Source organism: Thamnophis elegans, chromosome 2 (assembly GCF_009769535.1).
Source record: "Thamnophis elegans isolate rThaEle1 chromosome 2, rThaEle1.pri, whole genome shotgun sequence".
Lineage (NCBI taxonomy): Eukaryota > Metazoa > Chordata > Lepidosauria > Squamata > Colubridae > Thamnophis > Thamnophis elegans.
This window is the reverse complement of record NC_045542.1, coordinates 54,721,899-54,748,284: the sequence shown is the minus strand read 5'-3', so window position 1 is coordinate 54,748,284 and position 26,386 is coordinate 54,721,899. Positions and strand designations below refer to the sequence as shown.

General features: G+C 42.5%; 2 protein-coding genes across 3 annotated transcripts in view; both read left to right on the top strand.

The window, feature by feature from the left end:
- The first annotated feature begins 1,281 nt into the window (after window positions 1–1,281).
- Window positions 1,282–20,284, top strand: MRPL38 (mitochondrial ribosomal protein L38). The gene is made up of 9 exons (XM_032211088.1): window positions 1,282–1,391; window positions 8,328–8,507; window positions 9,044–9,178; window positions 9,265–9,473; window positions 11,107–11,179; window positions 12,405–12,450; window positions 16,350–16,508; window positions 17,489–17,625; window positions 19,882–20,284. The coding sequence occupies exons 1-9, from the start codon at window positions 1,325–1,327 to the stop codon at window positions 20,016–20,018; spliced, it is 1,143 nt and encodes a 380-aa protein (XP_032066979.1). The 5' UTR covers window positions 1,282–1,324; the 3' UTR covers window positions 20,019–20,284.
- A 4,279-nt stretch (window positions 20,285–24,563) lies between these two features.
- TRIM65 (tripartite motif containing 65) overlaps window positions 24,564–26,386 on the top strand; it is a 33,370-nt gene continuing 31,547 nt past the window's right edge. For both annotated transcript variants that reach the window (XM_032211117.1, XM_032211119.1), the window contains exon 1: window positions 24,564–25,055. In XM_032211117.1, coding sequence (XP_032067008.1) covers window positions 24,600–25,055 — 456 coding nt within the window. In that variant the 5' untranslated portion in view covers window positions 24,564–24,599. The remainder of the gene's footprint in view (window positions 25,056–26,386) is intronic.

The following is a 26,386-nucleotide window of genomic DNA, read 5'->3' as shown; positions in this document are numbered from 1 at the left end:
ATGGCATTTGCTGAAACTGAAAAGCCTAGATAGAATTGCTTATGGAAGATCAACAGAATTTCCTATAGATCACTCCAGGGTAACCTTTGTTCCGAGTCTCCTGAAATTTGCTGGATAATTATCAGAACGTCATGCAAAGATTGAGCTGCATCTCACAATCTGATCAGTATAGCAATAGCAAATGAAGAGATGCACAAACTGAAGCAGGGCTGACTTCATGAATCTATGTTGTATTTTCAGTTCTATGCCAGAAATATGGGATGGAATGATCTTATTCTAACCAGTTTCAATAAGTATTTGCTGATGAACTGAGTGATGAATTATTGAAACGACATGGAAGAACTGTCTAATATGTGTCAATCAGTGGGTGATTGTGGGAGTTGAGATGTGAGGGAAATAAGGGGGGAAATTTACCACTTTTTACCCCTACTGTATTATGTCTTCCTTGGACCTCAAGACTGAAGAACCATGCAAATGGGAAAAGAGATCCCTGTCTGCATCAAAGAAACAGACAACCTTGGTTTGTGTTTCTGCTGTAAAGCCCCAGGACACCTAGCTTGCATCCCTAAAGTACAGATCTTTGAATCAGGTGCTATCTGTGGAACTGTAGAGCATATCATAGCAAGTGCCCAAAACACTTTTTTTTGTCTCCCCCTCCCCCCCAAAAAATTATTTTGAGACCAGCTCCTGGTTATACATAGACTCTTTAACTATATGGCAATTATATGGCAGTTTCCACTATTCTTATTTCAGACCTGCTGAATTACCTTAAGAAGGCAGGTATGGGGGGAAAAAACCAGTAGACTTGAGCCTACAATTTGATCAGAATGAAAGAAGACCATGGCTATTTAACTATTTTGTTAAGTGCCACCAACGGCATCCGCTTGACTTGTTCATTAGATAATATTTGTAAAATTTATACTGTAAAGTGATCCTTATCTCCCCAACAAAGTAGCAAAGTTGTCATATGAAAATTCTAAAAGAATAAAACTAATTATTACAGGGAGTTCTCTGTGTGTGTTTATACATTTGTTCATTTTGCTCTTGACTGACAATCCTCATTTTAATTAACTACATTTGCTGTACAATAGCCTCAGTGGAAAATCAGCTAATTTTAAAAGAAACACGCTGCTTGTTATAGCATACGACTTTACGAATCGGCAGATGAAGCGGACGCTTAGAAAAATTATTAAAAGAATTAAAATATTTTTTAAAAAAACCTTTGCGGGCACTCGGGGAACGACTTCGGTGTGACGTCACTCCTATGCGCCAATAGCGCGCTGAAGGACCCTTTCCAAGAGAGGGAACCTAAGAACCTGCAAAAATGGCGGCGCCCGTTCTAAACGTCGCCCTGCGCGGATTCCGGAAGAGCAGAAGTTTTAGTACTACTGGTGAGTGATGCTAGAATGGGAGAGAAAATTGGGGTATTTTTCCCCGGTGATCTTTTAGCGCTTCCTGAAACGGGCTTCCCCACGTTCATTTTGCACTTTAGAAGTCCACCTCTGACCATTCCTCCTGTTAAATTTTGTTCCATTATATTCCAGCGCAGATGGAGATTCTCAGTCATCCAGCTCTCATGGTTGTCCCAAAAGATGGTTTTTTTAAGAGGCAACTGGACTGTCTTGTTTTTCTTTGAAGACGTTTCGCTTCTCATCCAAGAAGCTTTTTCAGCTCTTATATTCCAGTGCATCCCTGTGTCTGGAATGTTGATATCACCTTTATGGGCTTTGTTGAAACACCCCAGGAATAGTGGTCTCTTCATTTAGAGTTGGATGGATTTAGGTTTTTCTGCAAGCATAGTATGCATCTTAACTTGTAAGGTTCTGCTAGGTTTATGCTCTCTGAACTGCAGATACTCGGACAATCATACAATAATAGGCCACCAAGATTGAAAATATTTTGGTAGCTGTGGTTTAAACCTTGCACCAGTGGTGCACATCTCTGCTATTAATTTGTTGGGTTTTTTAATGCTTCTGTGCAAAAAATTTGCTCTGAAAGGTGGATCTGTAAAGCATTTTTTTAATGCAGTCATTTTAATAAAGGCTAGAAAGGTGTTGGATGCATGTGGGCCAAGGCATTTCTTCAAAATCACTTTTGAAATGAAGACATTGCTCTCAACTTGTATGAAGAGATTGGCTAGGGATATATCGTTTTTTCATTCTGTAAAATGTTTCTCAACAATGCCCAGGAAGGATTGATCCCAGTTTGAATAGAACAGTAGTTATGTCATTAATAACTCTGTATTTGTTTTGGATGCAGTATTTGGAAACTAACATAAAACAGATTATTAAAAGTGACTAGTAGTATTGGTGCCTTTTTATGTGTATAAACATTGTATTGATTTTGATTGCAGCTAAAATATATTGTTTTAATGGTTAGGTGTTTTTTATTTAAAAGTTTTTTATTAACACATTAAAACATTGGACATAGTGTAACCATCCTGGCAATGTCTTTGCCATACATACTAGAATATAAAGTTAAATATAACCACCATGCTTCTTTATAGTTGGTCAATTCAGTATTTACAAATATAAGGATATTGTATTTTCATCCATGTTGCTTTGTTCTTGTCTTATACATTTTCACTGTTATGATTTCATACATAATTCTAATCTCAATTCTATAAATCTTAGTCATTGCTTATTTTGGATCTTTCCTTTTTTGTTCCAATCATCGATAAAATTTAGCGATGGTATACCGATCTTATAATATTCTGATTCATCTTTGTTCTTCAATTCCCACATCAATTTATCCATTTCAACACAAATCAGAATTTTCCTAATTACTTCCTTTTCTTGTGGAATTTCCCTGTTTTTCCAGTTTTGGGTAAAGACCATTCTTGCTGCCATAATAATAGGCATTATTAAGTAGATTACCCCTTTGTTATGTTTATCATTTATGATTCCCCAAAGAAATAGTTTTGGTTTGAATTCTATTTCCTCTTTGATTATCTCTTATCAGCCACCTTTGAATTTTCCACCAATATTTTTTTGTTTTTTGGCACGACCACCACATATGGTAGTACATGCCTGATTAATAATCACATTTCCAACAATTTTGCGCTAAATTTCTTAACATTTTGGCTATTCTCGCAGGTGGGAGATGCCACCTATAAAACATTTTATATATGTTTTCTTTATACGGTATTGCCAATGTTATTTTCCTATTCCTTTCCCATAGTTCTTGCCATTTTTCTAGATGTATATTGTAGCCAAAGTTTATCGCCCATGCTACCATTGTCTCCTTAATCTGCTTTTCTTCCATTTTATATTCCAATAAAAAATTTGTAAGTCTTTATCAATTTATCATTTGTCCCCAAAAGGATCTTATCTATTGCTATCAACTCCCTATTAATGCCCCATTCTTTCATAACTTTCAAGTAACGTGGTTGGATTTGAAAATAGGACCACCATTCCAATTCTAACTCTTTACTCTTTTAGCTCCTACCTCGATCTTAATCTCCTTTTTTGTCTATTATATCTTTATAGGTGAGCTGTTTTCCCCGATTAATAAGATTTGGGTGCACTAACGCTTCTAATGTTGATAGCCAAATCAGAACCTTGCTGTAAATTTTCCTCTTGAATTTATTCCATATTTCTAATAACACCTGTCTTATAAAGTGCCTCTGAAAATATTGATGTGTTACCTCTTTCCTGTACCACAGGAATGTGTGCCATCCTAAATGTATGTCATGGCCCTCTAATGTTAACAGTCTATTATTATTTTTACCTAGAATTAGGTATTCTGAGATCACTCATTGTATATCTATATTTCCAATAAACTAAATGTAGATACAGATATAAAGATAAAGGGAAAATGGCTGCCCGACCTAAACGCTCGGGCTTGCGAGGAGCAAAGGACAAACAAATTCTCGGGACTGAGTTTCCGGATTTTAAAAAAGAGGAGTCCCTGCAAGAGATTGACCTGACAAGCCAGGGAAGCAATTATCTGGAGGGGGTCGCTTTCGGGCGGCCTCTGGATGGCGTTCCTGTGCTTTTATACCTCCTTGGTGACTGGCAGCGACCACGGACGGTGGCGTTCCACGGACGGTGGCGGTGCTCGGGCGGCAAGTGCCTTTCGGCTATGCTTTCGGTTGTGCTGCTGGAGAGAGGTTTTTGACCTGTGCTGGGCCTGCTGGACCTGGGCTGGGTGTTGTCAGAGTGGTGGTCTGCGCCTCGCCCCGAGGAGGGGGCGGTGAGTCGCTGCAGCAATTTGGGCCAGGACTGGGCGGCTGGTCTTTGCTGCTGCCGCAGTTCTTCTAGGCCTCCCCCCCTCCTTCTCTCTTGGTGCGGCCTTCTTTTACTTGGTTGTTGCCGCTGCGGGGCGTTCGTGCTGCCTGGTTCTCTGCTGCCTGGTACATTGTTCACTCTTCACTACAGTCAGTGCGGCCAGCGCTATCTGCTGCTCCCTCAGGGGGACCATCTTCGACAGCGCCTCTTTTGGGTCAACGATGAGAAGCGGGAGGGACGAGGCCGTGAACTTGCCATCTGTTTCAAACTGGCGCCTATTCCCCCCCCCCCCCCTGGAAACCAGTCCAGCCATCTTAGACTCTGGGCCCTTGGCCCCCCTTTTGCATTTTCCGGACTTACAAGAGGGGAGAGGGACTGAGGAACTCTCCTCCTTTCATCATCATTGGTTCCGACCTCCATATCTGCACGAACCCGCTTGAGTGGAATTTTAAGATCTGCGCAATTTTCTGTGGATGGAGTGTGTATGGTGTGATTGTTGATGAATGAACCCACTTAATTTTAACTAATTTTATATTATTTTGCTATTGTATTTTTGTACGTTTTTAATTGACCATAGTGGGGTATGTATGAGAGAGTGACTGTGGGTATACATGAGAGGACCGAGGGCGCAGCCTGGTGCCCCCTCCACTGAGTGCATAAGCAGAAGTGGTAGGGGGCCCAGGCCTACCTCTCGTCCTAATATGAATGATAGATGCGGCCTGCCGGGAAAAGCGGGGGCCATGGGAGGGGGAGTCTACGGGGATGGGGGCGGGCCAGAGCATCCTGGTCATGATGGGGAGGGGCAGGTATGACGGGAGCTACAGGGTAGCCATTACCGGGGAAGGAGGGCTCGCTACGTCACAGCGATCCCTTGTTCTGGCCCTGCAAGCTCAACTCAAGGACCTGGTGGCAAGAGAAGCCAGGGCCCTGGTCTCAGGTTGTTGCTGCTAAATGCCAGGTCTGTGATTCATAAAGCTCCCCTCGTCCGGGACTTAATACTTGATGAGGGGGCAGACCTGGCATGTATTACTGAAACCTGGCTGGGCCATGAGGGAGGAGTCTTGCTTTTGACGTACCTACCTCCCAGCTGTGTCACAACAGCCCTGCCTGTGCTCCTGGAGTCAGTAGCCGGGTTGGCGGTTTAGTTCCCCAGACTGATAGTACTGGGGGACTTCAACCTGCAGTCCCTAGACGAACACTCTGATGGGGCCCAGGAGTTCATGGCTTCCATGACAACCATGGACTTGACCCAGGTAATTCAGGGTCCGACTCGCGATACACACTCGACCTAGTATTTCTCTCAGGGCAGTGGAGACATGATCTTGAGTTAAGGGGAATAGAGATCTCGCCCTTGTCATGGTCAGATTACTTCCTGTTGAGGCTTGATTTTCGGAAGCTACTCCCCCACTGCAGGGAGGTGGAACCGATTAAGTGGTTCCGTCCCAGGCACCTGATGGACCCGCTGGGATTTCAGAAGGAGCTTGGGGAGATACCTGACTCTCTTGCCCACAATCCAACAGAGTCCTTGGTTGCCGCCTGGAATACAGCGGCGACTGAGGCGCTAGACTGGATTGCGCCTTTGCGGCCTCTCCGTGGCAGTGGATCCAGGAGGGCACCTTGGTTTACCGAGGAACTCCGGCAGATGAAGCGCCAAAAGGGACGCTTAGAGCAACACTGGAGGGCTAGCAACTCCGAATCCGACCGAACACTACTAAGAGCCTTTATTAGGACTTATTTAGTGGCGATACGGGCGGCAAAATGTGCACATTTTTCTGCTCTTATTGCGTCCGCAGAATCTCGCCCAGCTGCCCTGTTTAGGATAACCCGTTCCCTCCTGAAAGGGGGGGAAATGAGGGATGCCTTACAGGGACGTGCTGAGGAGTTTGCTCAGTTTCTGTCGGACAAAATCGCTCAGATTCGGACAGACCTTGACCCCATTTTGACAGAACCAGCGGAGATGCCGAGGAAGGGTCTTGCTCAGACTTCCTGGAATGAGTTTCAGCTTGCCACCCCTGATGAAGTGGACAAGGTCATGGGAGTGATGAGTGCCTCCACCTGTTTACTGGATCTGTGTCCCTCTTGGCTGGTTTCAACCAGCAGGGAGGTAACACAAGGCTGGCTCCAGAGAACTACGAACGCTTCCTTGCGGGAGGGATCTTTTCCACAACCTCTGAAGGAGGCGGTGGTAAGACCCCTCCTCAAGAAGCCTTCTCTGGACTCACCTATTCTTAAAAACTATTGTCCAGTCTCCAACCTCCCTTTTTTAGGGAAGGTTGTTGAGAAGGTGGTGGCCCTCCAACTCCGACGGACCTTGGATGAAGCAGATTATCTAGACTCTTTTCAGTCTGGTTTCAGGCCTGGTTACTGCACCGAAACCGCTTTGGTTGCACTGACCAATGATCTCTGGCGGGCCAGGGAGAGAGGACATTCCTCTATCCTAGTGCTCCTTGACACCTCAGCGGCTTTCGATACCATCGACCATGGTATCCTTCTGCGACGGCTGGAAGTGGTGGGAGTGGGAGGCACCATTTTACGATGGTTCTCCTCTTACCTCTCCGACAGGTCGCAGTCGTTGTTGGTTGGAGGGCAGAGGTCGACTCCTAGGCCCCTTAATTATGGAGTGCCGCAGGGGTCGGTCCTGTCCCCCCTCCTATTTAATATCTACATGAAGCCACTGGGTGAGATCATTCGCTGGCATGGGATTAAATACCACCAGTACGCGGACGTCACACAGTTGTATCTGTCCGCTCCGTGCCAACTCAGCGTAGCGGTGGAAGTGATGTGCCAGTGCCTGGAAGCTGTTAGGGTCTGGATGGTAGTGAACAAACTTGCACTCAATCCTGACAAGACCGAGTGGCTGTGGATGTTGCCCCCTAAGGACAGTCTAGCTAGTCCGTCCTTAAGCCTGGGAGGAGAAAATTTGCTCCCCTCAGAGAGGGTCCGCAACTTGGGGGTCCTCCTGGATCCGCAGCTGACGTTGGAACATCACCTGTCGGCTGTGACCAGGAGGGCCTTTGCCCAGGTTCGCCTGGTGCACCAGTTGCGGCCCTATTTGGACTGGGAGGCACTGCGAACAGTCACTCACGCCCTCGTGGATTACTGTAATGCGCTCTACATGGGGCTGCCCCTGAAAAGTGTTCGGAGAGTACAATTAGTCCAGAATGCAGCCGCGCGAGCACCCACCCACACTACACCTATCCTCCGCGAGTTGCACTGGCTCCCTATTGGTCTCCGAGCACGATTCAAGGTGCTGGTTATTACCTTTAAAGCCCTACATGGCCTAGGACCCGGATATCTACGAGACCGTCTTCTGCCACACACCTCCCTAAGACCGATAAGATCGCACAGGATGGGCCTTCTCCAGGTGCCATCAGCTGGACAATGTCGGCTGGCGACGTCTTGGAGTAGGACCTTCTCTGTTGCCTCTCCGGCCCTATGAAATGAGCTATCCCCAGAGATCCGGACCCTACCCACTCTCATGGCCTTCCAAAAAGCTATCAAAACCTTGCTATTCCGGCAGGCCTGGGGCTGTTGACCCCTTGACTGAGGTCCAGCCCCGCTTATACTGGGTGCATGTTGTGTTTCTTTTAATCTGCTATGTCTTATTTGACTTATGTGACTCTCGGAGTCCCCCGGGATTGGGCGGCCTATAAATTTAAGAAATAGAAATAGAAATATCTAATTTTCATTTTAGAAGAAGAGTACAGTTACTAACTACTTTTTTTTAAAAAAACCATCTTGGAAATAGTTTTTGTACTTTTGCAAATGGAGAGACAGAAAAAAATGATGGTATGTTTTGGTGCTATATTATATTGCATACAGTTAACAGATAAACGTAGAAATGAAATGTTTGGTTCTTTCACCTTTTTCCATACTGCATTTAGGTCCAACAATTTAAACATGTAAATTAAATGTACATTTTAATATAATGATCTGCTTTTGCAGTCTTTTTTCTTCATTTTGCTCCTGTGTCCATTGTGGGATGGTTACATTTGAGTAGGAGAAGCCCAAATGAAGAGCTAGCCTACTGTGTTTTTGATCCGATTGGATAATTTGTTACATAAATACAAATTATTTTGTTTTATGTTTTTGTTTTAGCTGTCCTCTGCAAACTGGGTGTACCTCTGGGACCAATGCCTAATGAAGACATTGACGTTAGTAATTTGGAAGCACTGGAAAAATATCGTGTTTTTACTCGCTATTTTAAGGTAGCAGAAAAAGAAAGTAAAAAAACTCCTTGGTGGCGAACGTATAAGAAATTCATCACTCCAGAGGAAGGTATTGACCATCAAAGGGCACAAAATCCCAGCCCAAGTTTCTTCCCCTTCCAGTAGCTTTGATCAAATAGTTTAATATTTTTCCCAAAGGCATCATGCATTTTATATACTTATACATTTTATTGACCGTGATAGAACATATTTTTGAATAAACATAAAATTATAATGTACAATGCTGTTGAGAAAGTGAACAGGAAAGTATAAAAATAAAGTTGAAGATTTGGCTTTTATAATTATATCTTGAAAGTGAAACAGAACAATTGTTTCTGTTCAAAAAGCAAGGCATCTTTATTAGAAAAATGCACTGATTTCTTCTCCCTTTAACTTGTAATAAATTCTGCAACCTTAAGAGTTCTAGAAATCAGAGATTCTAAGTCTACAACAGGCACTTTCTACATATTCTAAGATAGAAAATAAATTGTTATTTTCACCTTTAACACATGTTATTTAAACAAATAGTTATGGGTTGTCCATCAGTATATTGTATAGAAAGCTACAAGATTTATTTTGCATAATCTCTTTTCTTTTAAATCTTAGATGAAGAGGCAAAGATCGACATTGGTCTGCCCAGTCTTCCACTATCACGAAAAAACATATATAAAGAGAGAAAGGCTTTTAGGAAACAAAATTTATCTAATCCAGAACTGGAAAAGGCATCCTGGCTCAAAACATGTATGTTAGTAACCACTCTCCCAACATTTATTTCTTTTGCATTCGCAAGCATTCATCCATTTTGCTTATTTTGTTTCTGCTTGCAGTGCAGATTCCACTAGATGACGTCAAAGCTGAATGGGAAAGAACCAGTGGCCCATATCACAAGCAACGATTAGCAGAACACCATGGACTGTACCGGGATTTGTTTGATAATGCTATGTTTGTTCCCAGAGTGCTTCTAAAAGTGGAATATAACCAGGATGAGAATTATGTTATGCCAGTTTATTATGGAAATGTGGTTACTCCCACAGAGGTATTATACAAGAGTAGGAGCTTTGAGATAATGTACATCCTTTTTTTGGTTTTGGTTTGTCTGCTGATTATGTATTACGTATAAGACACTAAAGTAAATTTCCTGTAACATTTTACAAAATTGTGCCTGATGAATATGTCATTACTCTAAACACTTTAATAGTTATATGTTCTCTATGTACTAATATAGTGCTCTGCCAGTGGAATTCCCACCTTGCAGGGTTACAATTGTTAGCGTTAAGATGCATGAAATCAAATTCACTATAAATTAATTCTACGATGTAACGCCTAGTAAATAGGAGTAATTATAATCCAAGATACCTGTAGTGCTCTCTTTGTCAGATTAACTACAGCTAATCCTTACTTACTGACCACTTGTTCAGCAGCTGTTCAAAGTTACAATAATGCTGAGAAAGGGGCCATGATTGATCCTAGAGGATGTGGCTGTCACAATTACCTAATCACAATTTGGGTATTTGGCAACCAGCATGGATTTACAATGGTCATTTTCCTGCAGTCATGTGATCACCTTTTGTGACCTTCCCCACCATTTGATCAACATAACATTGTGCTTAACAATGTATGGTTATTTGCTTAATGATCACAACGGGAACTGATATCAGTGATGTTTTATTTTACGATTGGGTCACTTAGCAATGCAATTTCCAGTCTCAATTGCATCGGTGAGGATTACCTGTAAAGTGAATATAACTTTAACTTCCACTTATTAAATGTCTGTGTACTATTTTTCTAGTACAATACCTAGAGCAGTTTTCAACTACATGCAGACAAATGCTAAAAATAAGTAATGAATTGTTTTTTGTGAAGAAAAAAATTATTAGTTGCACCAGTAAAGCAGAAACTACTACCATCTATTAAATGTCTGGGACCATGAGACATTCTTAACCTATCACATAATCATGACAAGAGGTGCTTCAATTACTGACACTCAACCTTACTTGTAAATTCTGTGTGGTCTGGAATAATCTTACAGAATTAGATAGGTTTTTGCAATACTATTGGTGTTTGGGTGGGATTTCTGTTATCAATAACAGCAGTATGACCTTTTTTATTGTCCACAGAATCTCCCAAATTCATGCAGTAAGGAAATTTGTATTTGGACCAGTTATTTTCTCTTCTTTGTAACCTAAAATGGAAGAAAAGGGGTGTGAAAATCATCAAGATTGTTATTGTACATATGCTGATTGAAAATAATCCCCTCCCAAATTCCCCAAACATTTTGAACTATACTTTCTGTTCACTTGAGTGAGGGTGGGAGGTTACTACCTTTCCTTTTGCAATCCATGGCTCCAAAAATTAGTTCCTACCCCCAACCTTTTCTCTACCGCATCTTCCTTTTTAACTCCCAACTCTCTTGAGAATATTAGTTTTGATTCTCCATGCTGCAGTTATTAAGAAATGATATCGATGTCTGTTGACTGATGTAAAAGTTGTGACCAGCTAAGAGAGCAAGTTTAAGAACACAAATTATTGTTATTTTGACTAAGACCACTCAACTACATCAGTGACTCGGGACTGCTTACAATTAAAGTTGGAATTCTTTATTCAGGACCATGGTGGGGCAGGGGTGAGGAATAGCTATTTAATACTCATTGTCATATTTTCCTGTTTAGGCTTTTAATCATCCTGAAGTTTCATTTGAAGCAGAGGAAGGAACACTTTGGACATTGTTGCTCACTAATCTAGGTAAGTGCCATTATGTTAGAAATACTTTCTTACATGATAGAATTTCTTAACAGATTTTCCATTGCATATTTTGATGGCGCTTCTGATTAAAATCCAGTTACTGCACCCGAAACAGACACTTTTTAACTGCAAAAGTCTATAGAGTGGAAAAAAACCCCAGAAATCATATAATTAAGAAAAACTGCCTAGATCGGGGTTCCTCAAAGTGGTTAATATTGACCCCCAGAGTCAGTGGGACCATTCAATGAGTTGATAAATGGCTGGAGTAACCTTGAGTTGTCTCTCATAATGGTTCGTTGCATAGTCAGTTTAGACAGGATTTGGTATTTTTATCCACCTATTGAGACCTTCCCAAGGATCTGAGATAGGCAGAGGATGTTTGATGATGTTAAAGGTTGTTTGTAGTATTAAAATACCCATTAAATTGTTTTCATATAATGTTTGGAATCGATAAACAATTTGAAATGGAGGAAGAGTTGATGAGATATAGAATAATAATAATAATACTTTATTTACGGTCACAGACCAAAATACTATGAGATATAGATTTTGGGGATCCCTGGCCTAGATAGTTGTTCAATTTAATTTAGATAATTGCTTTTGTAAGGTGGGACTGGGCATTTTAAAGGAAGATTTTGCAAGTTCTAGATGGGGTTTCTTTTTAATCCATCTAGACTTTTTAAAGCTTGTAAAAGTTGTGAGCAACATAAAAGAAGGCTGCATTTTTCCCCCAAAGCTGATCAAATTGTACCATTATCCAAACTCACTTACTGCTTTGTCTGTCCAGGCACATTGCAGGCTTTTGCTAAAATATTGTCTGCCAGATCTGGAAACCCGCATGAGTCATAGATTAAAATTAAAATACTCTTAGTAAATAGCTGTATTCATTTATTTAATTAATCTATATATCAGCCATCTCACTATCCTAGTGATGATTCTGGGAAGAAAACTGATGGATGACTAAGGATTAATATGTGGCACAGATGTATCAGAACTGGGAGAGGGGGAGTTATTTTGTCAAATGTTTCTTTATATAATATTGTGCAACCTTTGTCATTCAGTTTTTTAAAAAGCCATTGTGAAACTTTTATACTAGCATGAAAAATGAACTGTTGTAGTAAAAAAGAAAAAACTGAATATGCTACAGACAAAATAGTATAATAAAGACATATTTTGTAAGATAAGTTGTATATTTACTGGGGTTTTGTATATCTTGTGTGTACAGATGGGCACCTGTCTGATGGCAATTCGGAGTATGTCCATTGGTTGGTGTGAGTATTAGAACTGTATAGAATACAGAATAATAGAGCTGAAAGGTACCTTGGAGGTCTTCTAGTCCAAACTCCTGCACTGAGGGCATCATTTTCATATTCAAAGGGAATATGGAACAGAATCTCAAAATTTAGTTTCCAAATGTACTATCATGCTAATTTCCCCCAATCCACCCATTATTATAGAATCAGAATGTATCTGTTAGATGGAATCTTAGTTTAGCCCAGTGTTTTTCAACCTTAGCAAGTTTACGTTTTGTGGACTTCAATTCCCAAAATTCCTCAGTCAGCATGGTGACTGGGGAATTCTGGGAGTTGAAGTACACAAAACCTAAAGAAGCTAAGGTTGAGAAACACTGGTCTAGCCCAGTGGTCCCCAACCCCCGGTCCGCGGACCGGTGCCGGGCCGTGGAGTACCTGGCACCGGGCCGCGCAGCGGCCGGGGGCCTAAGGGAAAGTCGCTAGGCCTACGGGACAACGTCGTCCAATCAGTATTCTGGCTGGTCGGCGAGGTAGGGGAGGTAAGCTAAAGGGGCGTGAATTAAGGCCGGGCGTTCAGTTGCTGAGCAGCGCACGCAAATTGGTGGCTGGGGTGGCCGGGCGCGTGCCTGGGACGGTGTGCGGAGTGGGGCCACCGGACTGAGCCTCTCTCAGAGGCGGTTGGTGGGGGTGTGCCGTCGCGAGGTTTCGCTGCGAGGAAGAGAGGGTTCGCAACTTGGGAGTCCTCCTGGACTCACAGCTATCGTTTGACCACCATTTAATGGCTGTGACCAGGGGGGCATTCGCCCAGGTTCGCCTGGTGCGCCAGTTGCGACCCTACCTGAATCGGGAGGCTCTCACAACAGTCACCCGGGCCCTTGTGACCTCTAGGCTGGAATACTGCAACGTGCTCTACATGGGGCTGCCCTTGAAGAGCATCCGGCGACTTCAGCTAGTACAGAATGCGGCCGCGCGAGTGATTGTGGGTGCACCTCGGTTCACCCGCATAACACCTATCCTCCGCGAGCTGCGCTGGCTACCTGTCGATCTCCGGATGCGCTTCAAGGTGCTATTAGTCACCCATAAAGCCCTACATGGCAGTGGATCTGGATACTTGAGAGACCGCCTTCTGCCAATTACATCCCTGCGACCAATAAGATCACATAGATTAGGCCTCCTCCGTATACCATCGGCCAGCCAGTGTCGGCTGGCAACTACAAGGAGGAGGGCCTTCTCAGTAGTAGCCCCGACCCTTTGGAACGAGCTCCCCGTAGAGATTCGCACCCTCGCCACCGTCCAGGCCTTCCGCACAGCCTTGAAGAACTGGCTCGCCCGTCAGGCCTGGGGACAAGGATAGTTCCCCTCCCGAATGATGAATGTATGTTGTTTATTATTTTATTATATGTCTTATCTTAATGTCTGTATCTCCCCTTCCCCGATTTTATGTGAGCCGCCCTGAGTCCCCTCAGGGAAAAGGGCGGCCTACAAATATTAATAAAAAATAAATCTAATCTATGTGAGAAGCCCAGGTGGTTGTTTCCTCCCCCCCTCTTCCCCGCGAGCTCTCGCCGGCGCCGGGCTTTCCCCTGGCTCGTCTGCGGCCGCCGTTTTTGTCTCCCGCAGAGGCTGTTCCCCGAACCACCACCACCACCACCACCAACCCAGCCTCCCCTGTCAGTGCCCCGCGTCATGTCGTGATCTCCGGGCGGATGTGTGGGACCAGAGAGGTGGCGGTGACGGCGACTGCTGCTGCTGCTGCTGCAGCCGCCGATGGGGCTGCTCCGGATTATGTTGCCGCCTAAATTGCAGCTCTTGGCGGTGATGGCGTTCGGGGTGTCCGTCCTCTTCCTGGAGAACCAGAGCACTCAGGCCACAACACGAGTGATGTCAAATTGACCACGCCCAACCCAGCCCCACAGGGTCAAACACAATCCTGATATGGTCCTCAATGATATCGAGTTTGACACCCCTGCTTTAGATCCTGATAGTGTTTTAATTATTAAAATTTAATAGACATAAAAAAGATGAAGAAAGACTAACCTCTATGTTATTTTTATGGAAGGCCTGCCTGAAAGTTATAATGGTAGCTCCTGGGCCGTGCGCAAAGGCTCCAGGGAAGAGATGCCCCCCCACCCCTGCGCGCGCTCAGCGGGCCACGGTAAAATTATCAAAAGCTGACTGGTCCGCGGCGATAAAAAGGTTGGGGACCACTGGTCTAGCCTATTCCACTGTTCAGTGTACAATCTAACAGTATTATGGCAAGTCCAACAATGGCCTTCAAATCAGCAGACTCCATTGGCTTCTGTTGATGGAGCAGCATATACTGTTAGAAGTGTGCCCTTGATAATCAGCAGTATCTGGAAGGTGAGAGGTTCTCCCCATATTAGTCTTGATGCATACTTCTTACATGTGCATTCTACCTTTCCTCTAAGGAGATTGTGATGATATGCATGGAATAGTTTGTCATATTACCTTTGCATAAAGAATTTCCTCTATAGATGAATGAGGACTTGAATCTGGATCAGGGGTTGGTTCCTGCCAGTTCTAACCTCTTCTATGGAAGAGGTTCCACAAATCTACAGTGCCCTTTAGTACTGGTTCCAGCTCCCTCCCCCCACCCGTCCGCACATCATCAAGATGAAGAGTGAGAGGAGGAATTCTGGGAGTTGAAGTCCACAAGTCTTAAAGCTGTCAAGTTTGAACACCCCTGGGGTTTTTTTTCTAAAGGGTTAGGGGTGCAAGCGTCTTGTAACTTGATAGCTTTAAGACTTGCGTGCTTCAAATGCCAGCGTTTCTGAGCCAACATTTTGGTTGTTAAGCAAGAGCATTGTTAGGTGAGTTTCACCACATTTTACAAATTGGTCACGCCCACCTAGCCACATGACTGCCAAGCCACTCCCACCCAGTCACATGGCCAGCAAGCCACTCCCACCTGATCACATGGCCGGCAAGCCACTCCCACAAAGCAGGCCACCCCTACAGAAGAGGTTCTAAAAAGTTTTGAAACCCACCACTGATCTGGATCTCCCTTATCCCAGTCATGCTCTTTAATCATTATCCCACGTTGGCTCTTTCATCTATTAATATCTATCAAAAAATATTATATGTAATATAAGGCCATTTTAACCTGTGTATTACTCTGCCAAAGATTATATATGAGAGATTTATTTTCCCTCATAAGACAAAAAGGGGGGGGGGAATATATGGAACTAGAGACCCTAACAAGATGGTCTGTATTGCAAAACTAACCTTAACAAGATGGTCTGTATTGCAAAAAAAAAAAAGGAAGAAAAATATTAGAAGGAAGAATTTGGAAGGGCCTTCCAAATTCTTAACCTCAACCTTCCCCAGAGAGGATGCCTTCTGAATGTGAGGTTTCCAAGTCTTAGAATTCTCTGTGTGGCCACAGCTGAGAATCTGGGGAATTTAAAATCCATACATCTTAAAGTTGGCGGAAAGCTGTCTGACCTTCAGTAAACTTTACAGCTTTGAATTGGCTAATCAGGAATTCTTGTGAAGTTGACAGAACCCTGAGGATTGCATTGATTTCTGAGACATGCCCTATAATGTAATACTGGTTAGAACAGAGATGAGATCCTTGGAATCCAACAGCACTCCACCTAGTAAACTTAAAAGACCCTGAGGGATCCAAGACTCTGAGGGATCTTTTAGACCCTGAGCTCAGAGTTTCCCCAGCACTGTACACTACCCAGTTAAATTGCTAGCAGCTTTTGCCAAGCAGCAAAACAGTTTTGCAAGGGATCTTGCTAACCTTTATTATTATTATCCTCATTGGAATAGCTCCAACTTCCCCGAGATAAACTGTAATTCTATCCTTTGGTGGCTGTAGAATGAATTCTTTGTTTGTTCAGGGGAATGATGTCAGGCCAACATGTTTGGATCCTGTTTTATATCAACAGGGGAAACATTCCAGGCAACCAAATAGAGGCAGGGCAAGAAATCTGCCATTATTTCCCTGCATTTCCAGCCAGAGGAACAGGATACCATCGCTATGTTTTCCTTCTATTCAAACAGGACCAGCCAATTGATTTTACTGAAGATGTGCGGCCAATGCCATGGTAACTCTTCACGTTATCCATATAATGATGAAAGAAAATTTGTATTGGAATGTTACATCTTATCTCAGGAGGTGACAGGTGTAGGAAGGAAAACTGATCAGTTTAAGATTCTTTTAAATATTAAGAACCAAAGGTGCTTTTTCAAGAGGCAACTGGACTTTCTGTTTTTTTCTTTGAAAACGTTTCTCTTCTCATCCAAGAAGCTTCTTCAACTCTGACTGGATGGTGTCAGAGCCATTCAGTCAGAGCTGAAGAAGCTTCTTGGATGAGAAACGAAATGTCTTCAAAGAAAAATCAGGACGTCCAATTGCCTCTTGAAAAAGCATCTTTGGGACAGCCATTACCTGCATGACTGAATCTCCAGAGACATTTAATATTAAGAATTTAAAACAGCTCAGTTCAGCAGAAAAACAAAAAACCAGACATAGCACAACTTGAAAACAAGAACAACTAGCCAAATGGCTTTAAATGTTGAAGCCTTCTTATTGGACAGTAGTATGTATACACAACACTTTAGGCTGATTTTTTGGGTAGAAATCAGCATATGGCCTGTAGTTATATTAAGTAACTCTGGGGTCTCCCAGTGTGATGCCCACAGATAGAGTGGGATACAGGTGTTGATGCTCACTAAGCTCTGTTTTTTAAATGGCTGTACAATGAATGAACAATGGAAGGCAGAGGGAACAAAGTCAAGATAAAACTGCTTATAAGAAGCTGTTAGAGGAGAATTGGATATAATTCTCTCATTCCAGGAACCTCATGTTTATACCTGTTTAAAATTTAAATCAGTTTTGAATTGTTTTTTTCTCACTTTCACTCTCCTTAAAATATGATTTCTAGGGGGGAAAACAGTGCTCAACACATAGCACTTCTATATTTTCAATTTAAGAGTTCAAAAATTGATGTTTGAACAGGGGCTAGTAATAGATGAAGAGATTACAAAACAAAAACCCATTGCATTTGTATTTTCATTTCTTCAGTCACAGCCTCAGAATGAGAACCTTCAAAACATTTGACTTCTACAAGAAGCATCAGAGTGACATGACACCAGCAGGACTGGCGTTTTTTCAATGCGAGTGGGATACGTCTGTTACAAACATCTTTTATGAGCTTCTTAGTAAGTAATGGATCACATGTAAAATATCGTCAATTTTGCATTTTATTTAGGGTTGAAAGGAAATGGGACTTTTGTTATCCCCCCCAAAAAAACCATATAATTGGGTGGGAGTGGGGTGGAAGCTGTAGTTTAAACCCAAAATTGATAGAAACTGGAAGCTTCCTCTTCAAAAAAAAATTCCTTGATCTGTCACTCTTTTATAGAGCCTGTTTTGTGTAATTGGCACTGAAATAGTATGGCAGAGAACTTGCAAATGTACTCATAATTTAGCATGTGGTAAATATGCATGGAATAGAAACTGCAAGTGGGAGCCATGTTTAATGGGGTGCTGGGGGGAGTCGTTGAGCATCTTATTCCTAAGACTTCTAGGAGCTTGTTTTGACCCCCTCCTCCATCCAGTAACGAATGCCGAGACAAGCTTAGCTGGAATTCCACAGCACTTTATTAGCAGGAAACATAAATCTCGATGGCTGAAAGCACAAGCATAACAAACAGTTAAGAACCTTGGCAGCAACTCAGACTTCGACAGAGACAGTTAACAGTTTCTCCAGCGTTAAGAATGAAGTTGAATCCTGCAAACCAGACTCCTCCCAGAGTCTCTCCTTAAATACAATCTTGAGAGGAGCCTAATTACAACTACCTGGGTCCAATTATCTTTTGTAACTGCGTAGCTGTTCTCTCCGTCGATGTTGCATCCAGGACCATCTCCCTTGTCTCCTCATCACTATTCCAAGGCATGACGTCAGGAGCACACTCACTTCGGCTTTCACTGCTGCTCCATGCCTCAGGCGCCTCCTGGTGGCCAATCAGCCTCTCTGCGCCCTGCTCGGAGTCGGAACCCTGTCTAGGGTCCTCCACCTCTTCCAGAGCCAAATCATAAGGCCCCTCGCTGACAGAGTCTGTTTGCAGCTCCAACGGCTCCTGCTGGGCCACAACAGAGCTCCAGTGTAAAAATCTTTCCAGATTCAGCATGAGACTCATTCTATCAATGCTCAAATGTTAAGCAGGGCCGTAACTGGCTTATATTTGGACAGAAAATCACCAGGGAATTTCTGAGCCTGTAGATCAGATTAGAAAGTTGGAAGGAAACATCCCTGGAAAGGCAATGGTAAATCATGTCCTTACACCTAGCAAGAAAACATCACGGACAAATCCTTTAAGTCTAAGCAATCACACTGGATTAAGTTCCCTTTATTCCCTTGTTAGTTGCATGGTAAATTTGAGGGATATCTATTGCTATTTCAGTGGCAGATCCTGTGAAATTATAAAGAAAGTCCCCCTGTATGTATTACAGGTTTTTAGTAGTAATGATTGATTTATTATGTGCCATCAGGTTTTTAGTAGTAATGATTGATTTATTATGTGCCATCAGGTTAGTAACCACACACATCAATATTCTCCCTGATGATCTGTCTTTCAAGTCCTCCAATAATGCAAACATCACAACTGTAACTGAACAGTTTATTTTATTGCTGGTTGTTTTCCTCTTCTTTTTCCTTCCTCCTTTCCCAGCATTAACACCTTCTGCCGAGTGTTAAGTCTCCACATAATGTGTCTGAAATAGGATAATTTGAACCTGGTCATTTGTAGCTCAAGTGGGAACCCTGGATTAATTTTTTGACAACCCATTTGTTTGTTTTCTTGCCTGTCCACAGTGTACTTAGGAGTCTTCTCCAACACCAAAGTTGAAAAGTTTAATACTCTTCCTATTCTGTTTCAAAGTTCCAGCCGTAACTTTAGCTTGAAACTATTTTGCTTTTTGAAATACTAAGACTATTGAGTGTTGTACTACTCAATAGTCTTAGTATTTTAAGTCATATTCTATTGGTTGGTGCAGCTTCCAGGCCCCCAGTGGTTTTATTTAGAGGAGGGGTGTCAAACTGGATTTCTTTGCGGGCCGGATCAGCATTGTAGTTCTCCATGGACTGGCCAGGGGAAAGGGGGGAAACGGGACAGACGCCTCCTGCAGTACTCCACCAGCCAAAACGGGGCCTGGGGGGGCCCGCACGAGACACCCCCACACTCCATTTTTGGCCTGGACGGCCTCTACGCTGCAGGAAACATAGAGGCACTTTATTAGAAGAGAAGGAAGCATATGCTTTTTCAGGGCACAGTGAAAATACTGCAGATCATGACAGTTAAAAGATAGAAAACCAATGAGCCATTAATTGGTCAACCATTGAGATAAGAATCTTAAGGTCAGAGGTTATGTTTGTAATTGTTGAGAAGTGCTAACATTCTCTCTTTCTTTTATAGACATGAAGGAACCAGTGTTTGACTTTGTTCAGCCACCCAAATATCATCCTCCCCAGAAAAAATATCCACACCGTCAGCCCCTGAGGTACCTAGACAGGTACAGGGACAGTGATGAACCCACCTATGGCATTTACTGAGCAGACGAACTACTTATTTCCATAGGAGATCTGAACAGAGTAGTTTGTGTGTTTGGCTCCCACCCCCCACCCACCCCGCAAAAAAGAACAGAAGTCCATAAAATATCATTGAAAGTGATCCAGTTTACCACCCACTTGGAAGAAAATCCAGTTTCCATCTCTTGTGTATATGGTCTCAGATGTGTTGCTAATTTTTTTCCAGTATTTGATCAAGAAAACTTGAAGAATAAAATATTTTTATTTGAATAAAATCAGACAATACATTACATGTTACAAAAAGTGATTGATTGCTACAGAAGCTGGAGTATGCATTATCTTTCATATTAAAAGAGAAGGAAAAGCATGATTTCAAAATATTTGAAAACAGTTTCCTGGAAAGAAGCACATGGAATCCTTTGCAGGCATAGGTTGCTGGGACTGAGTGGCATAGGTGTGGGCTGTAGTTCCAAGGTAGTTCCAATGTACCTGCATTAAAGCCTCCAAATAAGATTGTATGGGAATGTTTTCCTCTGAGCCAGTCTTGTCTGCTGATGACTGTATAAACAAGTCGCTGCAGTTTCCTTGGGAAGAGTTTCAGAATTGGTTTACCATTGTGTCAGCATTCAAAGTATCATGCAGAATTAAATCAGAGTCCAAGGCAAAACGATCCTTAAAGTTCCAATTTAATAAGTCAGGCATCTTGGCACACCTGTGGAATCCCAATTCTGGAAGTTACCTAAGATTCCCACCCAGTTGAAAGTTCATGATCTTGTCCCCACACCCACAAATCCATCACATGGTCCAATCTTCTTCTTCCAAGCTGACATCTCCACCTAGCTGGTTTCGGTCAGGTGCAGAGGTGCAGAGACAAAAGATAGCCTTGGCTTCTAGAAAAGAATGACAACAACACATTCCACAATTCTACTCTTTCTATTCCCCCCTCCCAACTACTACACCAGTGGTTCCCAAACTTGGCAACTTTAAGACTTGTGGACTTCAACTCCCAGAATTCTCCAGCTGGGAGTTGAAGTCCACAAGTCTTAAAGTTGCCAAGTTTGGGAACCACTGTACTACACTAATGAAACAGCATAATGAAATAAGAGAGTGTGGCAGGCCAAAGATCCTAAAAGGGATATAACTGCAGGCCTGACACATTGCCTTTTTCCTGGTGCTGAGGGTGGCCTAACTAACTGCGCCTAAGACAGGACTAAAATTCACAGTCTCCAGGTTTCTAGCCCAATGCCTTAACCACCATACTAGACTGTCCCTCAGGGCCCAACTATCATTACAATTGGTAATTCTTTAGGCAATCTTCCGAGGTGGGGAGTTATTGTTTTGGATTGTTTTTATAGTGGGTTTTTATTTTTGTAACCACCTGGAGTCACCAAGAGTGAGTTGGGCAGCCATATAATTATAAGTAAATAAATAAATAGCATTCTCAAGTTCAAAACATTGAAGTACAATAGATATGTCCCACTAGCTATTAAGACTGACAAGTGAAAGATTTACCATAGCAGACATGATCACCAACCAAGCAATTTTATGTTCAATGAAATCAATTTGTATTCACATACGGGAAATCTAGGAATCCAAAAATGATGTCAGTTGTTGAATTTTTTGAAACATGCTGAAAACATTTGTTTATCATTTTTGTATCTGTTCCACTTTTACATACTAAAATAGGTCTCATAGCCATAACTATTGTTACTGTTAGAATACTTAGATCAAGGCTCAGATTTATATTTTTGCCAAGCACCTGATTATGTAAGCACATTCTTTTGGAGCAATTAAGAATTAAGCCACTGAAGAATTCAACCATTCTTCAAAAATGAGCGTATCCAGCCTAGCATTATGGGTTTACAGTAAAGCCTTCTCTTGGTTTTGTTTTAATTTAAAGCCATTGCCAATAACTGCAAACATTTGTCTGAATGTTTGTGCTGTTTGAAACTTATTTTAAATCATACCATCACAATTTAATTAAGGATGAGACATATAGCAAGAACAGCTTTACACAGCAATTTAAAGAAAATATATGGCAATATTTGGAGGAAGATATATTCCATTATTTACACAACCTGAGTTTGTAAAATTTTACATTGAAATATTTATACTTTTTAAAAAGTTCTTACTAGTTTTGTTAGTCTCCTAGTAGTTTACAAAATAAGATTGATTATGTTACTCCTTTCTCTTTTTTATATGTTCTAGTGACCATTTGTAGCTTAGGATTGATTGAACTATGAAGCCCAAAATTTAATTAATTTTCAAAAAGTTAGCCAAGGTCTTTGAGAAAAATATACTGAGGATTTTTTACAAGATTTTGGTTTTTTTTAAAAAATATATTTTTTTACACTTGCAAAAATTTCTGCCTCATAAATACTGTATCTGTTCTAGTAAGTTCAATGGCTAAGCAAGCATTGCCATTTTTTTCTGCTTCTAGAGAGGATTAGAATTATGGTATCTTGAATAGGATATGGGTAGATCTGTGGTTTAATTATGAGAAAAATGAAAAACATCTCTTTTTATAGCTAATCTGTGTTTGACACACACTAAAGGGTAAAGCAGCAGCCAGGTAAATATCATGAATTACCATCATTCCTCAGTTGCGTTTGTGTCCACTTAAGTATCCTAGAATTGTAGAATCCAGGAGGTTTTAGTTTCTGATCTGGCCATTCTCATCTGAACACGATGATTCAGAAGCTATAGCCATTGCTGCATTGAAGTCAGCTCAGTTCCAGGAAAGACTTAAACCAGACATCTCCAGCAAACTTACTGTTTTACTTCATGGAGACTAGTCCAAATGATCACTATGGATCTTACCAGTGGGATCTATGGACACATCCCAGTCTACAGATCTTAATTGGAAGTGCAATAGATGATTATAGTAGTTGAAAATCAGAGCCATGCCAACATGCTTTGGTTTATACAGCATATACTGTACATACTATATAGACCTTAACCAAGGTCCCTTATCTTCAAAGAGCTGGGAAAGATCAGATCCTGAATGGCTTGGATTGGGGTGGGTCCTTGGTTAACAACCAATGGAATTTGGCAACAGAGATTGCCAGCATTGCTGTTGCTAAGCAATGTACTCACATGAGATAAATCAAGGACTATCTATATAGTATGTACAAAATATGCTATATAAACCAAAGCATGTTGGCATGGCTCCAGAGACGTAGAAATGTTTCTAAAGTTTATTCTCCTCTTCAGCAGAACAAAATTGGCAAACAATATCTGACTCTTTGGAGATTTAGCCGGCCAGAGAAACATTCAAAATGTAATGCCAAGCTCCTGAGCGTTCTCTGTTTTCTCTCTAGTAACACCTTCCTTGGCTAAGCTTTGGTTCCCTTTTGCCCCTCCTGACTGCAGCTTGAAGCACTGGCTCTTTTCTCTGGGAAGGCAAGCAATGTAAAAAGAGTTTTTGTGTGTCAACCTGAAGAGGATAATCTATCAAATGCCTGCAAAACATGGGCATCTACATTTTCCAACTCCTCTACATGTTCTGCTTCATCAGAGTGGCCTTTATGCTCAGTAGGCACTGAGTCTGCCAACCTTCAGTGCCTAAAGATAAAGGTTCCCCTTGCACATATGCACTAGTCATTTCCAACTCTAGGGGGCGGTGCTCATCTCCGTTTCAAAGCTGAAGAGCCAGCGCTGTCCAAATATGTGTCTGTGGTCATGTGGCTGGCATGAATAAATGCCAAAGGCATATAGAACACTGTTACCTGCCCACCAAAGGTGGTTCCTATTTTTCTACTTGCATTTTTACGTGCTTTTGAACTGCTAGGTTGGCAGAAATTGGGACAAGCGGCACTAGGGATTCAAACACTGAACTGCCAACTTTTCTGATTGATAAGCTCAGTGTCTTAGACACTGAGCCACCATGTCCCTCATTCTCAGTGTCTACTCAGTGCCTACTGAGGTTTAATTAGAAGGAGGCTGGATTTTTTTCCTCCCTCCCCCCCCACAGATGAGTACACATCTTGCACCAATTTGCTTTTGAAAAAACCTTGAAAGATGCTGATCCTAAGCCATCTTTGGTTCTAAAGGAAGTATAGCTTTGTTTTAATTTTCAGATCAAGGTTACTTATATTATAAAAAGCAATAAGAAGGCCTGGGTAATAGCTAGAGTTGGTGTTTCATTTAGGCTTGGTTAAAATAAATGTAGTTAATATTATGCTCCAACCATGTGTTTCCTCTTATGACCATTAAAGATTACAATTTGTTACCAACTTTTAGAAGCCTTATGAGCTCAGCCAATCCTTTAGGAGCTGTAGGTGACATCAGATGGTGCATCTTCAGAGGAAATAATAAAACTCAAGTTAACTGATTAAACATTGAAATAGATAGCACTGGTCTAAATATTGTTTGAAATAAGGAGAGAAAATTCAAACCCAAAATTTTGAGGGTTTTTTTCCACTTACAAAAAGGACAATGCATTTAATATCAGGGGATCTGAGATGACCTTAAATGCTGTGCTGTACTGTGCAAACTACAGATAGCTTCTGTCCCTTTAAGGCTCACTCCTACATTCAGGACCACCCCTTGAAGGTTTGGTATGTGCTATTTTCTCTTTCTCTTTACTTTGCTTCCACTGGGGAAATGGCTTCCTCTGGATCACAGAAGCTGGAAGAGAAATTAATATGCTGCATTTGTCTGGAGAGGTTTACCACGCCTGTAACTGTGCCTTGTGGACACAGTTTTTGTGAGAAGTGCATCAACAGCCACTGGGACAAAGAGGAACAAGCACCCAATCGCCAGGAGACCTGCAGTTGCCCTGAATGCCGAAAATGCTTTCCAGAGAGACCCAAACTTAGCAAAACTGTCCAGCTTGAAAACCTGGTAGAGCTGCTGAAACAGGAAGAAGTCTGCCCAGGTGTCTCAGAAGGAGAGATGAAGAAGGCAGCTGGTTCTCAGGCAAGGCAATGCCCAAATCATGGCCGGCCCTTGGAGCTTTACTGTGTAACAGAGAAACGCTGCATCTGCTGTGTGTGTACCGTGAGAAGCTGCCAAAAGCACCAGAGGGCTCTCTTTGAAGAGGGACGGAAAGCTCAAGAAGTAAGCAGGTGGTAGAGTCAAGGCTAGTAGCTAGTGGGTTAACAGGATTCACCTTAAGAGAGGCTGAGACTTGTCTAATGCTAAATGGGACTAGGCTGTGGTTTTCTCTGTACAGGTCAGTGGTGGGTTCCTACCAGTTCAGAGCAGTCCAGCTGAATCAGTAGTAGTTTGGCGGCCTGGGTTGCTGGAAGCAGCAGCGACCCAGGCCTGCCATGCCCCTGAAACGGTTCTCCAGGCAGCACCATGGGCGCCACCATCTTGTTTTTTGTTTCTGTGCATGCGCAAAACAATCTTTATTGTACTGCGCATGCACTCAAAGCACCCACAAGCGAACTGGCAGTAGTGACTGCCGGAACCCACCCCTGGTACACGTAGTCCTCAAATTACAATCATTTGTTCAGCAACCATACATGTTACGGCACGCAGAACGAAGGGACGTAATGACTGGTGGCTAAAGTACAGTGCCCAAAGGTCACATGATCAAAAATTGGGTGCTTGCCAGCTTGCCCACATTTACAACCACAGGGGAACAACTTCCCCCCCACCCAACATGCTTTTTTTGCTTCCTGTACTCCATGGCCCCTGCTGCCTTAGCTGACTTTCACCATCTTTTTGGTTGTGCTGCTGAGCAAGTGTGCCCAGCCTGGCCCTTTTGCAATTCAGCTGGGGAATGAGCACAGTGGTTTTCTCCCAAGAACTGGGGAATTTGGCCTCACGTGGCAGTGGTGAACGGCCAGTGTGATTCTTGTCAGCATCAGGAGCAAGATAATGGGAAGGCCAATGGGTCAGCGGAGTGTACTGTGTGACATGGGCTTGAGCTGGGCTTCATGCTGCAAAAGGATTTGTGCTGCACTGGGACTCAGGTTCCCACTGCACTGTGGCTCATGAGCTGCAGGAAGCCACAGCACTGCAGCCTGATTGGTTCTAGTGTTGTGCTGCCTTGCAACCACAAGAGCCACCACAAGGGCAGAGATGTGGGAGGATAGATAGATGGGGTAGTTTAAGGGGAGGCAGTCCCTTATCTTGAAAAAACCCAGTATCAGAGCTGGGAAAGACCAAACACTGAATGGCTTGGATTGGGGTGGGTCCTTGGTTAACAACCAATGGAATTTGGCAACAGAGATTGCCAGCATTGCTGTTGCTAAGCAATGTACTCATATGACATAAATCGAGGACTATCTATATAGTATGTACAGTATATGCTGTATAAACCAAAGCATATTGGCATTGCTCTGATTTTCAACTACTATAGTCATCTATTGCAACTCCAGTTAAGATCTGTAGACTGGGATGTGTCCATAGATCCCACTGTGGTAAGAATATGTGTTGGT